The sequence below is a fragment of the Ricinus communis genome, chromosome 6 (genome assembly GCF_019578655.1).
Source record: "Ricinus communis isolate WT05 ecotype wild-type chromosome 6, ASM1957865v1, whole genome shotgun sequence".
Classification (NCBI taxonomy): Eukaryota; Viridiplantae; Streptophyta; class Magnoliopsida; order Malpighiales; family Euphorbiaceae; genus Ricinus; species Ricinus communis.
In genome coordinates this window covers 24,433,296-24,455,001 of record NC_063261.1, presented here as the reverse complement: position 1 = coordinate 24,455,001, position 21,706 = coordinate 24,433,296, and the positions used below count along the sequence as shown (strand labels likewise).

The 21,706-nt window shown below is 28.3% G+C and overlaps 3 protein-coding genes across 6 annotated transcripts; 2 read left to right on the top strand and 1 right to left on the bottom strand.

The window, feature by feature from the left end:
• The first annotated feature begins 8,061 nt into the window (after window positions 1-8,061).
• LOC8263596 (3-phosphoinositide-dependent protein kinase 2) lies at window positions 8,062-14,631 on the top strand. Of its 4 annotated transcripts, XM_015728227.3 has the most exons (12): window positions 8,074-9,118; window positions 10,193-10,373; window positions 10,519-10,571; window positions 11,106-11,207; window positions 11,281-11,389; window positions 11,477-11,555; window positions 11,759-11,924; window positions 12,526-12,660; window positions 12,767-12,933; window positions 13,593-13,671; window positions 13,776-13,815; window positions 14,186-14,631. In XM_015728227.3, exons 1-12 carry the CDS (start codon window positions 8,897-8,899, stop codon window positions 14,206-14,208), a joined length of 1,356 nt encoding a protein of 451 aa, XP_015583713.1. In that variant the 5' UTR covers window positions 8,074-8,896; the 3' UTR covers window positions 14,209-14,631. The 4 variants fall into 4 exon arrangements, with proteins under 4 accessions (XP_025015677.1, XP_048231832.1, XP_015583713.1 ...); XM_048375875.1 differs by having other exon boundaries at window positions 8,072-9,118; window positions 12,773-12,933; window positions 13,593-13,815; XM_002533895.4 differs by having other exon boundaries at window positions 8,082-9,118; window positions 13,593-13,815.
• Window positions 14,632-15,963: 1,332 nt separating this feature from the next.
• On the top strand, window positions 15,964-18,240 carry LOC8263595 (bark storage protein A). The gene is made up of 6 exons (XM_015728226.3): window positions 15,964-16,393; window positions 16,485-16,552; window positions 16,837-16,992; window positions 17,160-17,369; window positions 17,474-17,653; window positions 17,900-18,240. The coding sequence occupies exons 1-6, from the start codon at window positions 16,159-16,161 to the stop codon at window positions 18,071-18,073; spliced, it is 1,023 nt and encodes a 340-aa protein (XP_015583712.1). The 5' UTR covers window positions 15,964-16,158; the 3' UTR covers window positions 18,074-18,240.
• A 947-nt stretch (window positions 18,241-19,187) lies between these two features.
• LOC8263594 (metalloendoproteinase 3-MMP) lies at window positions 19,188-20,473 on the bottom strand. Its single transcript, XM_048376192.1, has one exon. It carries the CDS (start codon window positions 20,409-20,411, stop codon window positions 19,479-19,481), a length of 933 nt encoding a protein of 310 aa, XP_048232149.1. The 5' UTR covers window positions 20,412-20,473; the 3' UTR covers window positions 19,188-19,478.
• Window positions 20,474-21,706: the final 1,233 nt, after the last annotated feature.

Genomic DNA, 21,706 nt, shown 5'->3' with positions numbered 1-21,706 from the left:
ATCAATCAACACAAAATAGTTAAATGACTAACGGCCATCACAACCACAAAGAAGCAAATTTTATACCCAATAAGGTTAGCCAATAAAAACGCACACAAACTACAAATCTAGACTAACTAATATATGCAAAATCAAAAGTCAATAAAGAAAAAAACAAGGGGTTAATTGGTGGTGACCCACCACCAAACCCTAATAGGAGGGACCTTATGGATAAAAAAAATGTCAAGAGTGTTTTGTAGAGAGTAAGAATAGACACATATCAGTACTATTACAATAAGAGTCCTTCTTCTTAGGAACAGATGTTCAAAATCAATTTTGAGTTACGAGTAATTACTTTTGCGTCCCTGATTCGCTAGACTCCAGCTATTAAAAATAGCATTGTTTTGCAATGTATGTTTTCACCTTTCACCTAGCTAGACAGGGGCGTATGCACTTTATCATTGGGCTCCAGTGACAAAATTACTTCTTTGACCCTGCCCCATACTCGTTGTCCAAAAGGACGGTGACGTTTATCTTATCTTCACATCTTTCACCTGCCACTAACCCTTTCCCTACCCAAAAATCTAATTGTTCCTGCAACCCTTTCCTCGACCTAAAAAAAGCGCAATTACTAATTAATTTTTTTTAAATTCTAAATTTTTATTTTTTTATTTAATTGTATTATAATTTAAAATAAATATTTATACTTTTAATCTATTTTTTAAAAAAAATTGATAATAATTTTTAGAATTTTACGGTAAAAAATGACGTGATAAGTCAATTTTTTTTATAAAAAATACAATTATATAAAATTTTTAATAGTTATATTATTAAATCTAGGATAAAAAAAGCCTACCACGAACCCTGAACCATTTTCATTAAAAGAATTCGCTTTTAATTTTCGCTTATCTTCAATTTTTTTGTCATATCCTCTGTTCATAAGCCATAAGCCGTAAATAAAATTTTCAATCGTATGTATATATATATAAATGAACCTTTAAATTGGTGAATTAAAGGAATAACCATACAAATCTAAAATACATACTCGAAGCCTCGAGAAGGAAATTAGCAATTAAATTTGAGACTGGACATTACGTGAAATTAGCTTTCCATGAAAACTGAAAAAGAAATCATTAGTGGTGAATTAATTTCTCAGAATTTGAGACAATAATACACCATAAAATGGCCTGAAATTCTTAGAAAAAATTTTAAGGGGCACGATTTTTTTTTTATAACATTTTTATTTATATGGTTTTTTATTTTTTTTAAAATTTTATTAAAAAAATATTTTAAAAAATATCATTTAACTTATATTATTGTGAAACCAACCAATTGAGGTAGATTTATCGTTTTTATTTTATATTTAGTATTTATGAATTGAATGATATTATTATATGTCTTTTATAGCAACTAGCATGTTTGGATGACATAAAGATGTTTATTTCAAAAATATATCATAAAATATTAAAATACAGTTAAAAATATATAAAAATATAATTAAAATAAAATTAAAAAAGTTATATAAATATACCAATAAAGATAATAATTGTGTGTTTATAGTAGCTATTTAAATTTTTATGGTAATAAAATTGATTATATGGTTTAATCTTATGACCCAAGAAGTCCTGTGATTTTTTTTAATATTTTAGTACCTTGAGAATTATATTATTGATAATTTATGTTCAAATTCATTAACATCGTTAATAATTTTCAAAATTAAATCTCAAACATAGTTCGATCGCTGAAAAATTGATATTGTCGAATAAATAATGAAATATTAATCTTATTAAATTATTTAAAACTCATCGGGATTAACTAGAATTAAGAAAAAAATTGAATTATGAGACTATTTTCTTTGTATATGATCTTCCTCTCTAAACTTTATAAATATTTTTATTGGTTAATCTACGGTGAAAGCTAACATTCAATAAATAGGCCCAAATTCTTACTCTCGGCTTTGTAATTGGCAATTAACGTAGAGGATTGAGGAGGGGGAGAGGAACTTTGCTTTCTACTCTCAAAAAATTGAGAAAAGAAGAAAAGAAAAAGGAGATATTATTTTTCTTAAAAGAATCCATTTCCCATGGGGACAAAGGGTCTAGAAAATACGTGTATCATATTTGGTATTTTCTTGTCCACGTGCATGCATGGATAACATACTCAATTATTATAGATATTTAGCGTTATCCCTTATCCATTATTTGGGCAACAGTCTGTCATGATGCCATGTATATATTATATATAATATTTTATTTAAAATTAAATTTATAAATACCATACATAGAAAAAATACTAATAAAATAACACAATAAATTTAATCAAATATTAATTATATATTTAATAATTTTTATAATAAAAATTTATACATCATATTGGCACAAATTGGTGAGGCCACGAGAAGTAATCAAAATGTACATAAAAATGTCTGTGGCATGAGAGCAATACCCATAAAGCAATAACTAGATAGGCTGTTTCTGTCTTGGGACCCTTAATTACAAGCACATGTGCTTGTTTCATTCAAACAATTTTAGGCAAAAATATATGAGGCTTAATTCATTTTGTAAATGAATTCAAATTGAGGCTTGAAAATCATCCAGTTATTAAACCAAGTCCAACTCCAACTCTTAACACTTTTGTACTTATTTAATTTTTATGAAATTAATTAAACCTAAACATTTATTTTAAATATAGTTTTAAAGTAATTTTTCTTTTTCTAAATACTATTATAAAAATGTAAATTATAGTTATAATTTTATAATACTTAAGTTTTAGATAGAAAAATAGTTATAATCCAAATGTTCTTTTAAGAAAGAAAAGCCTAACTGTCTTATGCTTTCTTTACTTGCAATACAATCTTAATTATATAAGAAATTAATTTCTAGAAGTAATATTAAGGGTATGATAGTCCATTCATGTGTTGTTGCTAAAAAGCACTTTTCTATACATAAAAAGACATATTACAATTATAATTATTTATTATTTAATTATTTTTGTATATTGAGGATATATTATCAATTATTAGATTGTATATAATTACTAGTGATCGATAAAATATGTTATATTCTGAATTATAAAGTTTCATATTTTAGTTGCAGAATTAGACCAATGAGATTTAAACTATCAAGAAGACTTAACCTTATTATTTTTATACATATAATGTACATAGATTTCTTGATTAGAAATAAAATAAAAAAAAAACAAAATGAATTTCTAAATTTTTGAAAATTTTCTATTTTATTTTATTAAACTATTTAAATTTTATTTCATTGAGTTTTTATTTTTTTCTACTTTTTTGATTAAGGGCTATTCAATAGTTTTTATAATTTTTTAATAGAATAAATAAAAATATCATATATCTATAACAGTTTTTAATTTGAAGAAGCTAAGATCATAAGAGTTTAATAGAAAAACAAAAAATTAAAAATTTAATAAAATAAAATTTAAGAGTTAATAATGAATTTATCTAGAGAAACAAGTATAAAAATCCCAGCTTATGTGGCACTGCAAACTCTGCAAGTATTGATTGATTTTGGACAATAATTGGACAGACGAGTACAAACAAACGAGCAACAAAGATTAGTGACACAAATTTGGATTAACATATGAATAGAATTTAGTTAATACCGAATTATAAATTGAAAGACTCTCATGTTTAATTAAACATGATTTATTATGTCTGTAATTTTTATTTTTTATTATTAAAATTTAATTTTAAATTCTTAAAAATAAATAATTACTTCTTAGAGAACCATTAATTATAATTTTAATAATTAAGATTATCTAAACATACTTAGTTGTATTAAGAATAACATAAGAGGATTTGCATAATATAAAGCATCACTCATAATCATAATCTTCTTACAACATATATATATTTCTTTCACATATTCTACTATTTTGGTATATAGAATTTTTTATATATATATATATATAATTATTTTTTAACACATTGAATTTAAATTGATTTATAATTTTATAATTTTTTGCATTAATTTATTAGTTGAAAGTTAATTTTTTAATCAAATATTAATTTTAATTATAAAAATAATCTGTTAATTATATATTTTAGATATTACATTAATTAATAAATTATTTTTTTATATATTGTAATTCTTTAAATCTAAAAATTGATATATATATATATATATATATATACATATATATATATATATATATATATATTAAATCAAATATAATATTTTTGATATGTGTATTAATTTTTAAGAAATAAATATTGTATTAATGTATAATTTTTATATTTTATGGTATAATTATTATTGTTAATTATATATTAATTAATAGGTGATGTTTCTAATTAACAATAATCCTAATTTTAAAAAGTTAATTTAATTATATTTTTAATAATTACCATTAACTAAAAAGTTAATTTTTAGATATGTTAGGATTTATATAATTGAATGAAATCAATTAGTAAACTAATAAAATTGAATAAGATTCAGAATATTTATTATAGATCAGTAATTTAGTTGGTCCACATCGTGTCTTAATTAGAGAGATTATAAATTGTGATGAGAAATTAAAAAAAAAAAAAGATAATGGATCTTTATCATGTATTACTGTTGGCTTCTAATTAAGAAATTATAGAACACGTACTTCCTAAAACTCTTCAGTTTGAAAATTCTTAGTGAAAATTGAAAATAATTAACGAAACAATAATTTAGTGAGAAAAACAATTGCCATATTTCATACAATTTTGCTTGGATATCATACTATTTTGTAGGTCTAATTTTAAGAAAAAGAAAAATGAAAAAAGAAAAATCTCATTAATACTTAATGCTTTATAAATTTAATATAATTTTTTTTAAAAAAAAAACTTAAGAATTTAATGTAATTTTTTAATTTGACAATATTAAATTTTCTTGAGAAAAATAAAACTCCATTAGCAAAAGCAGAATACAAAATCCATTTACCTCGTTAAAAAACCTTATCAAGTAAAATCCAGTGAGATAATATTAAGTTAATATTGTACAAGTTTATAAATTTTTACAAATATTTATAATTATAGATGTAGTGACTTATATTTTAGCCTCATTAATTTAAAATATATTAGATAAATTTTTTATAAATAATAAAATATTAATTTTATATTTAAATTTGTTTTATCAAATTAAAAAAAATCCTTAATTACCCATCTCATCCGATCGCTATAAGAGCCCCAGCATGGTGGGATGCATCTTACTCTCATCTAGGTTTAGATTCAATTCAAATACCTGATATTATGGAACTTATTTTGGCATCTATACTGTTGCAGGTGCGATGCATATTGGCTAACTCTGGTTCTACATTTTTATCTTCATGATATTTTAGTTGTTCGTCTATTATCTATTTATAATTTTATAAAAAAACAATTAGTTTGTGTTTAAAAACCTTTAACCCTTGAGTGCTGGCGATTTATTTCTTGTCGTGTTTAATTGCGTCGTATCGTGATACATGTCTAACGTAAAAAAAAAAATCTAAACACAACTAGTTTAGATTAAAATACTAAATCCAAAAATATATATGTTTACTAACTAGATTAAATGGGTTGACCTGTATAACTATTTAATAAACTTAATTTTTTTAAATAAAAAATTAATCATTATAATTTTAAAAAATATATTTATTTAATTATAAAATGACTTAAATTTTTATTTTTTATTAATTATATCTTTATAGATAATAAAATTATTATATAAATATATGAAGAGAGAGAATAAATATGTTTAAACGTGCTTATATATATCGTATATACTTATTAATCTATGAATTTATTTAAATAAACGTATTTATTCGTCTTATTCGCTAATTAGCATATTAACCTGTTTAAATCTAATTTGTTTCCGTGTCATAATCGGAGACCCTTTTATTGATCCGAATCCGTATTATGTAGGTGATTGGTTCTTGCATCTTCTTAAAATGAGCCTGGCTAGCGCATGGCTATTGCCACTCGTCCACAGGTACTCCGCCCCCCCGCCCACGTACCAACTCAGATTGCAACCTTACTCTTTGCTTTTGTTTCATTTGAAAGACAGTAGGCCCTTAAACCTGGACAGGTTTTATGGACATTTCCAAATTAATAAAGTTTATATTTTACGGGAAAGCAGTACAAAATTAGGTATTTTTCGTTGTGTGCAACAGGGCATGCCTGTAAATACTGCAAGAATAACTTATATTCCGGTAAAGAATGTGAGCTATTATTGCTAACACAAATTGAATAGAAAATATTTATGTTTTCTAATTATTTTTATAAACACTTTTTTATTATAAATTTTATAATTTTAAATTTATAGCGGAATCATATCATCTTCAATTTAATTTTTTAAATTAAAATTAAAATTTAATTGTATTTAACTGTTTGAATTTGAAAATTCGACAAATTGAATAAATTAACATTTCCTGCTCTTGTCACAAAATATGCTCATTATGATACTAGAAAAATTCCTTTATCTTCTAACTTTTATGTTTTCTTTTATTCTTAAATTTTCCTTTTTTTTTATTTATTTATCAATTAGTATTAGGTGTCAATCTTATTGTATTATATTGAATTTACAAAAATAATAATAAAAAAAGCCTTGCTAGGCATAACATTAGCTACCCAATAAAAAATTCTACATAAAAAAAAAAAAAACAATGTACCAAAGAATTAAAATAAACTGAAGATCATTTATTTATGTAAATTATGTTAGTAAACCTGCAAATTGAGTCTAGTATGGCATGAGTTAAATAAAACTTCTAGCTCAATGAAAACTCATTTCAACTTATATAGAGAAATCACTAAGCTGAAAACCCAATTTCAACTTTATATATATATATATATTCTTACTTTTAACTTTACTAAAATATTTATATAATATAATATGAAGTGATAAAAATTAAGACATTTTTACAAATAACTTAATAAAAACCCTACCAAATAGAAAAAATCTATAAGTATATCAAATTAAAAACGAAAATAAAAATTTAAGTATATTATTTTGTTATATCCTTCTTAAATAATAGTATCATTCTATAATTCTTTTTTTTCTCTAATAACTATTTAATTTATTGCTAATTAAGTTAAATCTTTGAAAAGAAAAAATCTCTTAATATTTATTTTTTCTCTAACATAGCATCGCATAGGAACTATTTTCAAATTAGGGTGAATTCTTATTTAATCATAAAAAGTTAAAAATCTCTTAATAATTGTAGCGTAGACTAAAATGCCTCGATCTTGAAAAACATTTTAAGCATAACATGCATTCTGATATTGATAATGGTTTTGATTTATTTTTAGATTTAGAAATTTTAAAAAAGTTGCAAGAACTAAAATTAAAACTCCCATTAAAATATTTCATTTAGTAAACTAAATCATTAAAATAAAATTATAAATTCATAAAATGTATTATAATTTCTATATCAAATATTTTTGATTCTATAGATTATTGATAAAAGTTCAGATTTTGTAAACATATGCTTATTGAATTTGACTAAATGAATATAAATTAATATATAAAATAAAATTAATAAAATTATTATATAATTTGATACTTTTCATTTGAGAGACATAGATATTTTTTGTATCAAATGAATAACGCGTGTTTTATTTTATTAGCATCTCTTAGATATATATTTTTATTTTTATTATTTCTTTACATAAATTTATATATATTTAACACGAGTCATTACTAAATTATAATCATATAAGTAATGTAACATCTAATAATAATATTATAAAATTTATAAATATATTAATATTTTATTTTAAAAATTATTTTTTAAATTTAATTAAAATTAAAAATATCTATTTTAAAAATTTATTATAATCACAAGATATGTAATCGAATGCCAAAAATTATGTAAACACACTTATTTTATCAAAAATTAATATTTCTATTAATTCTTATAATTTTAAAAATAAAAAATATTGACTATATTTAAAAAATATTAAAATAATAAAACACACATTACTTTATTGTTAAAAGAAAATCCCTCTTTCTAATAAGCGGACAAGGGCTGATAGATTTTTGAATTCTATCTAATAAAATATTAATACATTAGCTCGAAATCAAATAAATAATACGTAAATCCGGTTTGAACTAGCAGAGACTCGAATTAGCTTTGCTTGGAGGACTATACACCAGCATCTGGATCATCCATTTAATGTGGCATTTCTTTATCAATGGTTAGACAGAAAAATCCATTACAATTTACAACAACAAAAAGGAAAAAAGAAAAAAAAGCCTAAACTTTCATTTCATTGTTTGATGTGGCAGCAAGTTACCAATCATCGACACCATTAAGCATCCATAAAGGTCACTCTAATCTAGTAAGAGAAACAAAAAGAAAAGGGCAAAAAAAAAAAAAAAAAGAGAAGAAGAAAAGAAAAAACAAACTAAAAGAGAAAGAAAATATTGGAAGAATGAAAGAATGAATGAATGGTATCCATCATTCAATTCCATGTGCTTCTCCTCCTCTCTTCAATCCCCATATCTCCCTCTCCTCTTCTCCATCAAATTCCTCATTCCCTTCTCATCCTCTTTTAAATTTTATTACATAATTTAATCCACTTTCTAGGCTTTTGAAATTTTTTTGTATCACCAAACCAAAAAGCTGATCGCATTCAGATTGTATACACATATACCCATATCATTTGTTACTTATTTTGAGAGATACAGGTTAGAAAGAAAGAATCTTTATTCACTTTTCCTTTTTATTATCAGAAGAAAAAAATATAAAGACTCAAACTTTCTCTCTGATTCTGATCCATTTGGCTTCTCTTTTGACTTGGAAAAACTCTCCTCCCAATATATCTAGAGAGAAAACAAAGTTGTTTTTTTCAATTTTGTTTTATTATTTAGAGAGAGAAACTGGGTATTATTCATATTAATGTAAAGATTGATAATTTGAGAAGTAAAAAAAGTGATTATTAGAGAGAGAGATGTTGGCAATGGAGAAAGATTTTGACTCGAAGCTTAGGATTCAGAGCAGCAATAATTCTTCATCCTCTTCTTCTATTTCTTCTAATCACAATAACAACAACAACAACAACATTGGGAATGTGCAGAGATCTAAAAGCTTTGCATTCAGGGCTCCTCAGGAGAATTTCAGTATTCAAGATTTTGAGCTTGGCAAGATCTATGGTGTTGGTTCTTATTCAAAGGTTTGCCTTTTTTCTTCTTCATTACATTTCTTGGGTTATGTTTTTCTTTTTTAAAACTTTTTATTTGGGGGTTATGAGGGGGTTAGTTTATTTTGTTTTTTCTTTTATTGTAGATTGATGGGTTCGTTTTTGTTGGGTGATATTTGTGATTACCTATTGTTTCCTTGATTCGTAAACCATTTTATTTGAAGGGCAACGTTTGTTAGTGTTGATAAATGAGTGTTTTGCAATGCATTCATTGGCTGGTTATTAATGTATAATTAAGTAAACATGCTGGTCCAGCTCTGTGAGGATATTTCATTATTAAGATGCTTTTATGAATTTGGTGCAAGAAAAAGGTGTTTGAGATAATCTGGAGTTTGATTATTTCTTTTGTTCGCTTCTGTGAATTTAGATGTGAAGAAATGAAATTCTGAATCTTACCTTGATGTTGATTCTTTAAGAAAATAAAAACTAAATAATACCTTGTATTGGCTTTTTCTTGGGGGCTGATCCCTCAACATTAAAGAAGTCTTGGAGCTTTAAGTTATTCATCTTTTGGTGTTAAAGACATCATATAGAATAAAAAGCTTACTGTGTTGAGGTAATACTAAATGTTAAATGGTCTAGTGGGTGGATATTAGTGAGACAAGGACCTCTACTAGGAAAGGTTATATGGTTCAGCATCTTTCAATGCTTTTTAATTAATAATATCAATAAGATTTAATAATACCCGTTTGAAAGAATGCCTCTTTGTACCATTTCTTGTGATACAATCAAAGGTCATGACTCCATATTTACTAGGGGAAATCATTCACCTGGACAACCATTTCCTTTTTGTGCTGTTGTTTATTTGTTGCTGTAAGATATATATGTTGTCATATTGCTTCAGTTTCTGGCAGTATAACATCATTCTTATAAATTTGAAGAAAATACATGTTGAAGTAGGATATTTTGAGCATGTCACTGATATTATGAGTTCAGTTCTGACTCTTATTTTGTGTATTCTTATAACCTGTAAGCCTGTGATTGTTAGCTTTTGTGTATATTGTCAGTGATGACTTACTTTGGGTATCATATTTATGGATCTTTCAGGTGGTGAGAGCAAAGAAGAAGGATACTGGAATGGTATATGCATTGAAGATCATGGACAAAAAATTCATCACCAAAGAAAATAAAACAGCTTATGTCAAGTTGGAACGAATTGTTCTTGATCAATTGGATCATCCTGGAATTGTGCGGCTATTTTTTACTTTCCAAGATTCTTTTTCCTTGTGTAGGTATCCCTGGTATAGTTATTCCAAATTTCCATTACCTGATTTAGTTTTCGATCTTTTCCTTTAGCGCCAAGGTGGGAATTTTTTGGTTTGGTTGATTTTTGTTTGTAATATGAAGTTAGTCTCTTTGACTATGTTGTGCAGACATGGCACTTGAATCCTGTGAAGGTGGAGAACTTTTTGACCAAATAACCAGAGTAAGCTAATATAAGAAACTAATCATTTATGCTTCGTTTTATTTGGACAAAAAGGATTACAATTTTTCTTGCCAATTAGTGCAAAAAGGTGAAAAGGGCAGTTATTTTTGTTAAAGATATTGCAAATAGAAAAAGAAATTTTAAAAATTTCAACTATATTACTGAGAAAATTCTTCTCTGTCCACAAAAGCTGTTCTGAGCGTCTTAGTACTTGTGTCTTATGTGGTAAATTTTACCTGCAGCCAATTAGCAACTTTTTCATGAAGCATCAAAACTGAAAACATGTCTTGAAAGAATGTCATCTGATGCATTTCTGACTTGTTTTTTGCATATTATCATTGGTGCCTATGTTATACCTCAGGCTTCAATCCATCAAAAGTTGCACTTAAAACTTACTAGAGGAGTAGCAAAATGTGATTTAACTGCAACATTTGCGTCCAGAATGCTTTAAAGTTGGAAACCTGTTATTCCGTTTCCACTTTACATTCTTGTTATTTATATTAGTAAAAATTTGGATAATTTGCACTCTCGCAGAAAGGTCGTTTATCAGAGGATGAAGCTCGCTTCTATGCTGCGGAAGTAGTGGATGCTCTTGAATACATACATGGCATGGGATTAATACATCGAGATATCAAGGTAATATCTTAGAATGCATGCACTGTTTTTTTTACTGGCACCTGAAACATCCTAAAAGTTTCTTAAACTGCAGCCAGAGAACTTGCTGCTTACAGCAGATGGACATATTAAAGTTGCTGATTTTGGGAGTGTGAAGCCAATGCAGGATAGCCGCATCACTGTCCTTCCCAATGCAGCCTCAGGTAATGCTGTAATCTTAATAATTTACGAACTATTTGACCTATGTCTTCGAGTATTGGAGTAATTTTCTGTATTGATGCTTTGCTTAGATGACAAGGCTTGCACATTTGTGGGCACAGCTGCATATGTCCCTCCAGAAGTCCTCAACTCTTCTCCTGCAACATTTGGGTAAAGTGACTCTTTCCTTAGATGAGCCAGCCATGTTAATTTCCAACTGGAATAAAATTTTAGGAGCAGTAGGTTTAGTGTGTTTTGTGCTGGAGTGATTTGTAGGGATGCTTACAGTTAAATTTGGTCAATAAGTTTTTGTTCTTGATCTTTTCTTGCTTATGTAGGATAACCTTTTGCCTTTTTTTACCAAATTCAAACAGAAATGATCTCTGGGCACTTGGCTGCACTTTATACCAGATGCTTTCAGGAACTTCTCCTTTCAAGGATGCAAGTGAATGGCTTATTTTTCAAAGAATTATAGCCCGGGATATTAGATTTCCTAACTATTTTTCAGAAGAAGCTCGAGACATCATTGATCGGTTGTTGGTAAGCTACAAAGTTCTCACCCATTAGACTCTTTTTGAGCATGAACTCTTGCTGTACTATTCTACTCTTCGTAATTACTTCCTATTTTTCTGTTTCTCTACTTCTACAGATAAAATAAATCTGTATGTTTTCTAGGTACAAGGATGCAGTTTTTACGGTGAAAATTATGTGTAAAAACAATGGAGCAGACATATAATTTTCTCAGTTATATGGTGGGTCTATGATCTGAAGGACTGAAAATTATGTTTTACACACGGTTGTGATTGTGATAAAGGAAACTTGGACTATGAAGTCCCTCATTTTGATGATGCTGTGTAAAATACCTCCTTGTTTGTGTTAAATCCAATACATGAGTGGCAATCCTGTTGAATTTTTCAAGGCACATAGCTAGTTGACAAGGGCCTAGGTATTTTCATTGATCATGGCTGTCAGTCTTATTGTGCAAGAAACAAACGCTATATGTATATGTGCAATATGTTATGGAAGTCAGATGCCAAGCCTTTTCTTCTTTTGCCAAATATCAATTGCCAGTGTCAGATTAGGTCTTTATAAAATAAGTTCATATTCTTGTTGTTTTACTTTCCATGTAATAATGATGTAGGATATAGATCCCAGCAGAAGACCAGGTGCTGGACCTGAGGGGTATGCTGCACTGAAAATTCACCCATTCTTTAAGGGAATTAACTGGAAGAATTTAAGAGAGGAAACACCTCCAAAACTTGCTTTGGAGGCAATGGTATACTATTCATGGTGTCCTAAAGGGCATTAAGTTTTTGTTGCAGATTTCTTTCTCTTTTCCTTAATTTTGAGATCTCATGATCTATGGTTTTTTTTTTTCCTAGACTCAGTCTGGTGACGGTGAGCTTGATCCTGATGCTACATGGAATCCCACACATATTGGGGATGGTTCAGCAAGACAGAATGATGGAACTGGGGGACCTTCGTCGACTGCTGAAGCATCTGGTTCTATTACTAGACTTGCTTCCATTGATTCTTTCGATTCCAAATGGTATTGACACAGCACCTTTTCCATCCATAATTTGCTTTAATCTATTGTCTGTTTATTCTTACCTCAACAAAAGAGTTATGATGCAAAATTTGTTCACAGGAAACATGGTGCGATTTACAAGTTTTTGATATTTTTCTTGTTTCCTCTCAATCCTTAGTAGTAAACATGTATAAACAAATATGCTTGACTTGATCACAATCCATTAAGTCGGTTGGAACTGGTTATCTTTTTTTTTTTTTCTCCTTTTAAGTAGATTTCCTCTCAACCCATTATCTAATGCACCTGGAGCAATTCAAGGAAGATTGACTCATTTGAAATTTTATGGAGGCCTTATGAAAACTAGATTGGGATTTGACATTTGTTAAGTTCTCACTTTCTGAACTTGCAGAATGTTGCTCTGAGAACACTATTAAGAGGCTGGCATAGATCATTCTGTACAAAACAAATATCTTTAGTGAGCAATGGAGCATGTCACTTATGTTTGTTTCTTCTTTGCTGCAAAGTAAATAATAAAGCCTTTTAAGTGATTTCAGTACATAGTATTGGTACCAACACAGGAAGACATTATTATGAATTCTGTCTCCAATGTCTTAAAAGTGATGGCACACTTTTTATGGTTTACCCACAGTAAATAATCCTTTGTTTTCTCAATGCTTCAGGCAACAATTTTTGGATCCAGGAGAATCTGTTTTAATGATCTCAATGGTGAAAAAATTGCAAAAACTAACAAGCAAAAAGGTGCAGCTCATTCTCACTAACAAGCCAAAATTGATTTACGTGGACCCATCAAAGTTATTGGTAAAGGGAAATATAATTTGGTCTGACAATTCCAATGATCTCAGTGTCCAGGTTTCAAGTCCTTCGCATTTCAAGATTTTTACGGTATGCATAATGTTTACTTATCATTTTTCATATTTAAAATAATTGCAATACCAATCTCAATATCTCAGGATCATGCTTAATGGAACTCCTGCACTGGGAAAATATCTTAAACATGAAGATAATATCCCATGCTATGCTTGCTCAAATTTTTATTATTTTATTAGAAGACTTTCTTACTCCTTTTATCCCCACTGCACTTCCTATGGCTTGCTCAGCATGGCATCATATGTTATTCATTACCATGATTGAAATATGTTCCGAAATTATGTCTTCTTCCACCCTCCGTCTTCTCCTTTTTTTGTTTGTTGTAAAGAAAAATTTCTTCTTTTTGCCCTTTCAAGTTACTGACCATAGCTATGTACTGGTGCAGCCAAAGAAGGTAATGTCATTTGAGGATGCAAAGCAAAGGGCATGGCAGTGGAAAAAGGCGATCGAGAGTCTTCAGAACCAGTGAAAATCTGTTCGCGGTTTTGATAAACATTCTTTAGCGATACAATATCGTAGAGGAATCCGGGGATTGTTAAAGCAGGTAAAATCCCTGAGGATTATTTATTTATGCAAGAGATTGAAGTTGCAGATTCTGCATATATCAGCTTCTTCAAGGTGTAACAACACTTCCTCAAGCTCTCAATCCCAGCTGGTTAGAACTGAGTTTGTGATGAGGGTTTGTTTTCCTGTCCTTTTCTTTAAGCTTTTGTATGAATTAATGTACAATGTATCTCCTGATTTGCAGGGTTTGTAGGGGGGCTATGGTTCAGAACTTTGTTTATTGTATTTAAAGTTACACGCCATCAATGAAAATTTCTTTTCATGAAATCCTTACCTAATTTTGTAGCTGTTTTTGATGTGCCTCTGAACTTTTTATTTGGTAATGCAAGTTTTTCAGTGTTTTCATTTTCTTTTCTACCATTGATGTTTATGAAAGAATTATCGGTCAGTTTGGCCCTAATTTTGTGATGCTGGACCTAATTTGTAGCATTTTTCCAATTTCCTCCTGAACTTGTGATTGGTTGTGCTCGACTTACCAATCGCTGGTACTAAACCTTAATTTAATATTCCATAATAAGTTATTGTTCTCAGTTAATATAGTCTCGGCATATTTCTGTTTTTTCTTTTTTTCCATTAAAGTTTCATTTTCTGGTCGAGTGTTGTTGATCAATGGCAGTAGTTGATATATATATATGTGAGTGGTATGATTTCTTCATTACAAAAATGATGAATTTTGCTTATTCATGATAGTCATGATGTGGAGGTGGAGTTCTCCTATGGAGATAGTGCAGAAAATAAGGAAATTAAATTTAATATTTAATTAATACAATTTATTTAAAGATATTTATAAAGTCCATATATATTTTATGCCACTAAGAGTATTTTGATGATTGTTAGATTTTTTTTCTTTTATTTTCCATACCAAAATTAACTTATTAATTTCTATATTAATGGAATATTCATGTTGGTTTTTTCTTTCTTAAAAGAAATAGTTTCACTTTATTATAGGTATTATATTAATATGTAAATTTTTAATGGCTTTTTTGAATTATTATATTATTAATATTATCTAGTATTTTACTTTTTTAATTGAATAATGATTTTAATTCTAAAAAATAGAAGCTATTATTTTAGAAAAAATAGAATAATTTATTTTAAAAATATCAAATTATATTTTAATATTAATTTATATAAATATAATTAATAAATTAATAAAATTTTCTCTTTTATATAATATTTTATTAATTATATATCTTATTCAATTATTGTTATATTCTAATATTAATTAAATTTTATATAAATTATTTTTAAATAAAAATTTAATATGAATTTTTTAAATTAAAAATATTTATAAATAAAATAAATCAACAGTTACATAACACATGAACAACAACTAATTTTAAATAATTCGTGACTAGATTAAAATTGAATTATGAATTGCCATTAATCTAGAACTAAAGTTCTATATTTTACTTGTAGGAATTGGATTATGAATAAGAATCATATTTTTCCAAAATATAGAAAAAATTATCAAGGGTGTTTTAGTCCATTCATACAAACATATAAAACCATAATTAAGTACAAACTATGCAATCTGACCAAAAGAATAAAAATACAACCTATAAAACATGGTGTCTATAAAAATGAAGATGCAATTACTTGTTAAATTAACCTTATTTTTGTCCTCTACCAAACTACAATTTGTTTTTCCCCAAGAATCAGCTACTAATCATCAAAGATTGGCAATATTTCTTTTTTTTTGTTATATTATCTACTAGCTGCCATTTCTGACCAATAAATAGCCCATATATATGTGCTTGCCTGTGTATTATGAGCTGATAAACCTGATTAACCATGGCTGAAAAGCAAGTCATACCATGTTTTCTGATACTGGTTTTGTTTTCCTTAGTAACTATGCATGTATCAGCTTTTCCATCTAACAGGATAAAATCTTTGAGTATCATCAGAGAAGTGAACAGACAAGGGCCTTACTTAGGTCTTATAACAGTTTATCCACCTGAAGAAAATAGCTTTTTCGCAACTGGGGCTTTCAAGCCATATGGCAAACACCCTTTCGTAGATCTATCAGGTATCGTAGTATCATCTGTTGGATGCTTGCTGATACATTTAGTTACTGATGGTTTGCTGTTTGCTAGTTAATATGACTGTTGATGTTGCAGGACGACGATTCCGGATAGGAAAGATCCGGGAGAAGAAAGTTATCTATGTCAGATGCGGGGTTGGAATGGTATGCAAGTTTGTTTGTATTTCATAGATCTGCTGAATGCATTAGTGTCTTGGGTTGTAGAGGTAACCTAAAAGTTCACAGAGGTCCCAAGAATAATTATAGTATCTTAGTATGCTTGTCAATGAAAAACAGCATATGGGGTTTGGCTTCTGATCTAATGATTTTGGGATAACCTGATACATTCATGGAAGATAAGATTTCAAAGATGTTCGTACAAAAATTGTTACTGTTGCTAAAAATCTCCATCTTCAAGTTTATGTAAGCGAGTGTGTTTGCTTAATTAGGTAAATGCAGCTGCAGCAACACAACAAATGGTGGATATGTTTGATGTGAAAGGAATAGTTCATTTCGGCATTGCTGGGAATGTAAACAACTCCATGTCTATTGGGGATGTTACCATTCCCAAGGAATTTGCTCATACTGGAATTTGGGATTGGCTGGTAGAACCTCATCTCTATGACTTTCATATCCTATTTTCCATCGATTTTTTCTGGTTATTCTGTCTTTATCAAGATAGAGTCTCATGCACTGATGACACCCTTTCTTATGCCTTCTTTTATCAGTAAGATAGATAACTACTTAGACATCTAAATTTTGTTGTCAACAGAATCCTGATGAAACATTGCCCTCCAATGATATTGCTCAATTGGAATTCGGAAACTACAATGTACCAGAAAAAGATGGAATGAATCTATTAGGACATATTGGTTATAATTATGAGCAATTCTATTATGAGTCAGGTAAGCCGAATTCTGCCACACCACTGTTTTGGGCACAAACAAGTCAGGCATGGCTTCAGGTTGCTGCTGGTTTGGAGGTTAGATATAAATATCCTCAAGTATTTGCTCGTTCCTGTTTCATAAGAAACAAATCAATTTCAGAAACTCTTGCTTAGCTTATAATCATATCAATTTTCTTCAGGGTATGGAACTGGAAAAGTGTGTAAATTCAAGTTCATGTCTTCCTCAAAAGCCTAAGCTAGTTGTTGGGCTTAAGGGCTCCACCGCCAACATTTTTGTGGACAATGCAGCTTATAGAGATTTCCTTTACCAAACTTTTGCAGTTTCATCAGTAGCTATGGAGAGTGCTTCTGTTGTCATGGTAGATTCTTTTAAACACTCATTTTTAGTGTTACAAACAACCTGTTTCTTCTTTTCCCCTCCCCTTTCATCTCAGCCCTGGCAAAATGGTAGTCTCGTGCACTAAAGTACTTATTTTTTAAAAAGTAAACGACCATCTGTTAAAAGTTTGACACACGCACAACCTCATATTACATTACCGACCCCAATTAGTTTGAACAGAAACTTAGTTGAGCAAACAGAAGTAATTTGTAATGATGATTCTCAGACAAGCTTGTCAAATGGGGTTCCTGTGATTGTCATCAGAGGCCTATCAGACTTAGCTGGAGGTCAGAAGGGGCAGAATGCAATTCAGAATTTTGGGCCACTTGCTGCTCTCAATGCTGCTAAAGCTGTAGTGCAATTTATTATCAAGCTACCAGCAGATAATTCAGGATACTAGTCAGCAAATGTATATGTACTAGACAATCATTAGTGGCTTAATTAGCACTAAATAAAAATATATTTGCCCATGTAATGTTTTCTTTTTAAGAGATAATAGCTCAAAAGTTTTATTTCTCCATAATTATTGATCAAGAAAAATGAAAGACCCATTTCTATTTTTTGTAATTTTTAGATTGTAATTATATGATACAAAGTATTATTACCTGAAATTCTTTTGATGCTTTTTTCATAAATTGAAATTTTTGTTTAATAACTATATTTGTTTTAATCAATCAATATATAACTTTTTTTAGATGTAACCAAAATTGTTCAAAATTATTTACTCTCAAGCTTCTATAAGACAGGATATTATAGTTGAGGAACAATTCTTTATTCTATTTGAAAGTACATCATGAAGGTCGAATAAGTCTCTTTATAGGAAGACTAAGAACTTGCATTACAATAAGGCAATCAAAATTCATTATTAAAGACTACAAGACTTCAACAACTGTTTTACCTTGAATTTTCAATAAATCAACGAAGACATATGAATATCAACAATTTGATCAAACACTTACTTTGATTTTGACTTGGTAAAAAGAAAAAGAAAAAGAATATTCACCTGACTCTTGACCTATCATAATTAAGGAACACAAATAATACTTTGGTATCTTATAAGAGTTTTTTTTCCTCCTTGTGTTAAACCAAAGTTAATATTAATTAAAATAAAAATTCTAAAAATATTATGACTAGACTTTACTTGCATTAAATATATACACTGTAACATATAAAAAATACATATATATATATATATATATATATATATATATAAATATTTTGTATTTTAAATTTGGACGATTGATATATCAATAGGTGAAGATATATATCTAAGACTCAAAAGAATTCAAAAATTATCAATTATAAATTCTTAGCTTTTTATTTGGAAAGAAAATAAGGAGATTAATTCGAGATTTCTATTTTGAATTTCTCTTTCTTTGGATGATATAAAAAATAAATTTATTTCTCTTATATAAGAAGCTAAATCAGTTTGTTAAATTTATATTTTTATAGTCTTACAATTTCACTTTTTATCAAATAAATGTAAAATCCAAAAAATATGAGGCTACATATTATTACTTTTTATTCTATTATTACACTTCATTAGTGCAATAATTGTCCGTACATCTGATATATATATGAACTAAAACAATCATGTCACTATTTCGTACTGAAATGAAAATACACTCATACAGGTTCTATATTATAAATCTCCAAATACGTTACATTCAATCAAAATCTATCAGTCTTTTTAAAGATTTATATATAATAAGAAGAATGTCTAACGGGTGTATACATATGTCCTCCATTAATTGCTTTTATTGTAATATTTTAAGGTGATAATAATGTGCCCATGAATGCATGCACTACTGTAATCCATACAAAGCACGAATACCTTGAACATCATCACTATCCAGATCCCTTTTCGTAATTCCGTATCTAAAAGTAGCATACATGACAGCATTTGGATCATCACTATGATGAAGACCAAGAAGATGCCCTATTTCATGCACAGCAACTGATTCCAAGTCCACTTCATTAGCTTCAGGATTTTCACTCCAGTTTTCATCTCCATCAAAATGGAACATTCCACCAGTTGGTGCAGTTGCATGTGCTAATGTTCCGGACCTTCCATCAAAAGGATGCCCATCTCCATGGGACCTTCTATGGAATCCGATCTCAATTTCAGCTTGAGCATTACTTGCTACTTCCTCGAACGTGAAGTGGGTAACTTCTGCCCATTTCTGAAAAGCTCGTGCACATATAGACCCGATGTTCTGCGTTCCTGGAACCTGAGTACTAGAACGAAACCTGTACCTTAAGTGGGTTCTCTCTGCTGGCCATCTAGGTTCTCCATGGAAAAACTTGTAGTGAACTAATGAGTGTATGGACATCAACTTTCGATTATGGGATTGGTGTTTAGTGCCGTTATTAGTAACAACATCTGGCATCCCACATCTAGGCTTCATCATTTGAGACACTGTGTAATTGTCTAGGATTCCAGTATCTTTCAAGTGATAATTGTGCTGGTAATTCCTGATTGCCATCTCCAGAAGATCATCAAACTCATCATCATTTTCGTGGCTATTATTATTGCCACTGCCGTAGTTCAAATATCCGAACTTCTCTAGATATCGTTTGAGGCCCTTGAGCCCTTTGATGGATTGACCCTTGTGGCATCCCTCTAGGTGCTTGATGAACCCAAAAGGATCTTCACTTGGTTTTGATTCAATGGTTTGTGGTAGGATTGCACAGAGAAGAGAAATGGCAACCAAAAGGTGGAAAGGTTTAGGACCCATTGTAGGAAATAAAAATTCTAGCTACAGCAGACTTTCTTTCACTTGAAGTTGGAAAGAAGTGCTTGTGTGGTTTGATATTGCAGGTTTTTGCCTGTATTTATAGTGCTATGTATGTGTTTCAAAGTTTAATTAGAAGGAAAGGTGCCCTGTTTGATGGGGCAAAAGTCTTTGCCCCACTTTAGACTCTTGTTCTATCATTTTGATGATTCTTTTCGTTCCACCATCTTAATGATCTTGCTTGGAATTTTCTTTTTTTCGTTTGACGTGGTACTAAGTTGATCATTCATTATAAATTTGTTAACAATATCCTGATTCATTGCTTCAATAAATTTATAATTCTATTTAGTCTCATTTTTACATGCCAATTTTATTTTTAAGACTGATAAAACTATTAAAAAATTTATAAAACAGTTAATTTTTAGAAATAATACTCGTCTCGCAATGCATATTGAATAATTTCATAATGTATTTATACAGAAAGGAAAGAAGTTTAATGAGAAATGATTAAATCGGTCCACCTATTTATCACTTGGAAATATATCAAAATCTTAACCCTATACATTTTTCATACACAGTATAGTTAATATATTAATATTAGACAATGTAAAAGACTCATAAGGAATAAGGTTTGATATATTAAACCTGTTAGGTTATCACTTTTAAATATTATGCTAAATATTTTTCATAATTCGTAATAATGTATTATTATATTCTGTTAATTACTTTATTAGTTTTGTTATTAAATAAAATTAGATAAAAAAAGAGCAATAACCATTTCCTTTTTAAAGTTTTCCATGTTATGCTGGTCAGTTGTCCATTTTTAATATTATACTAAATTCTTATATAATCTGTAATGATATATTAGTTTTCTTAGATTTTTGTTTATATTTTTATTTTAAATTTATGACTTTTAAATTTTTCAAGATTATAACTATAATGAATGCTATAAGATCTTTAGTTTATTATATTATATTCATTAAATTTTATTGTAATTGAATTATTTAAAAATTTATAAAAACAATTAAAATAGTGTAAATTAGTAATTGTTATGTTTAGAAATAAGATTATTTTGAGAAGTTATTAAATCATTAATAATTACTAATACTTTTGAATTAATTACTAAAAGTAATTATTAATTACTAAATTTATTTTTAAAAAAAATTTATTAATTACTTTAAAATTATATAATTTTAAACATATTATTATAATTGTTACTTATTTACATTATTTTTATTATTTCTATAGATTAAATACTTAAATTAAATTATAAAATTTAATGAATATAATATAGTCAT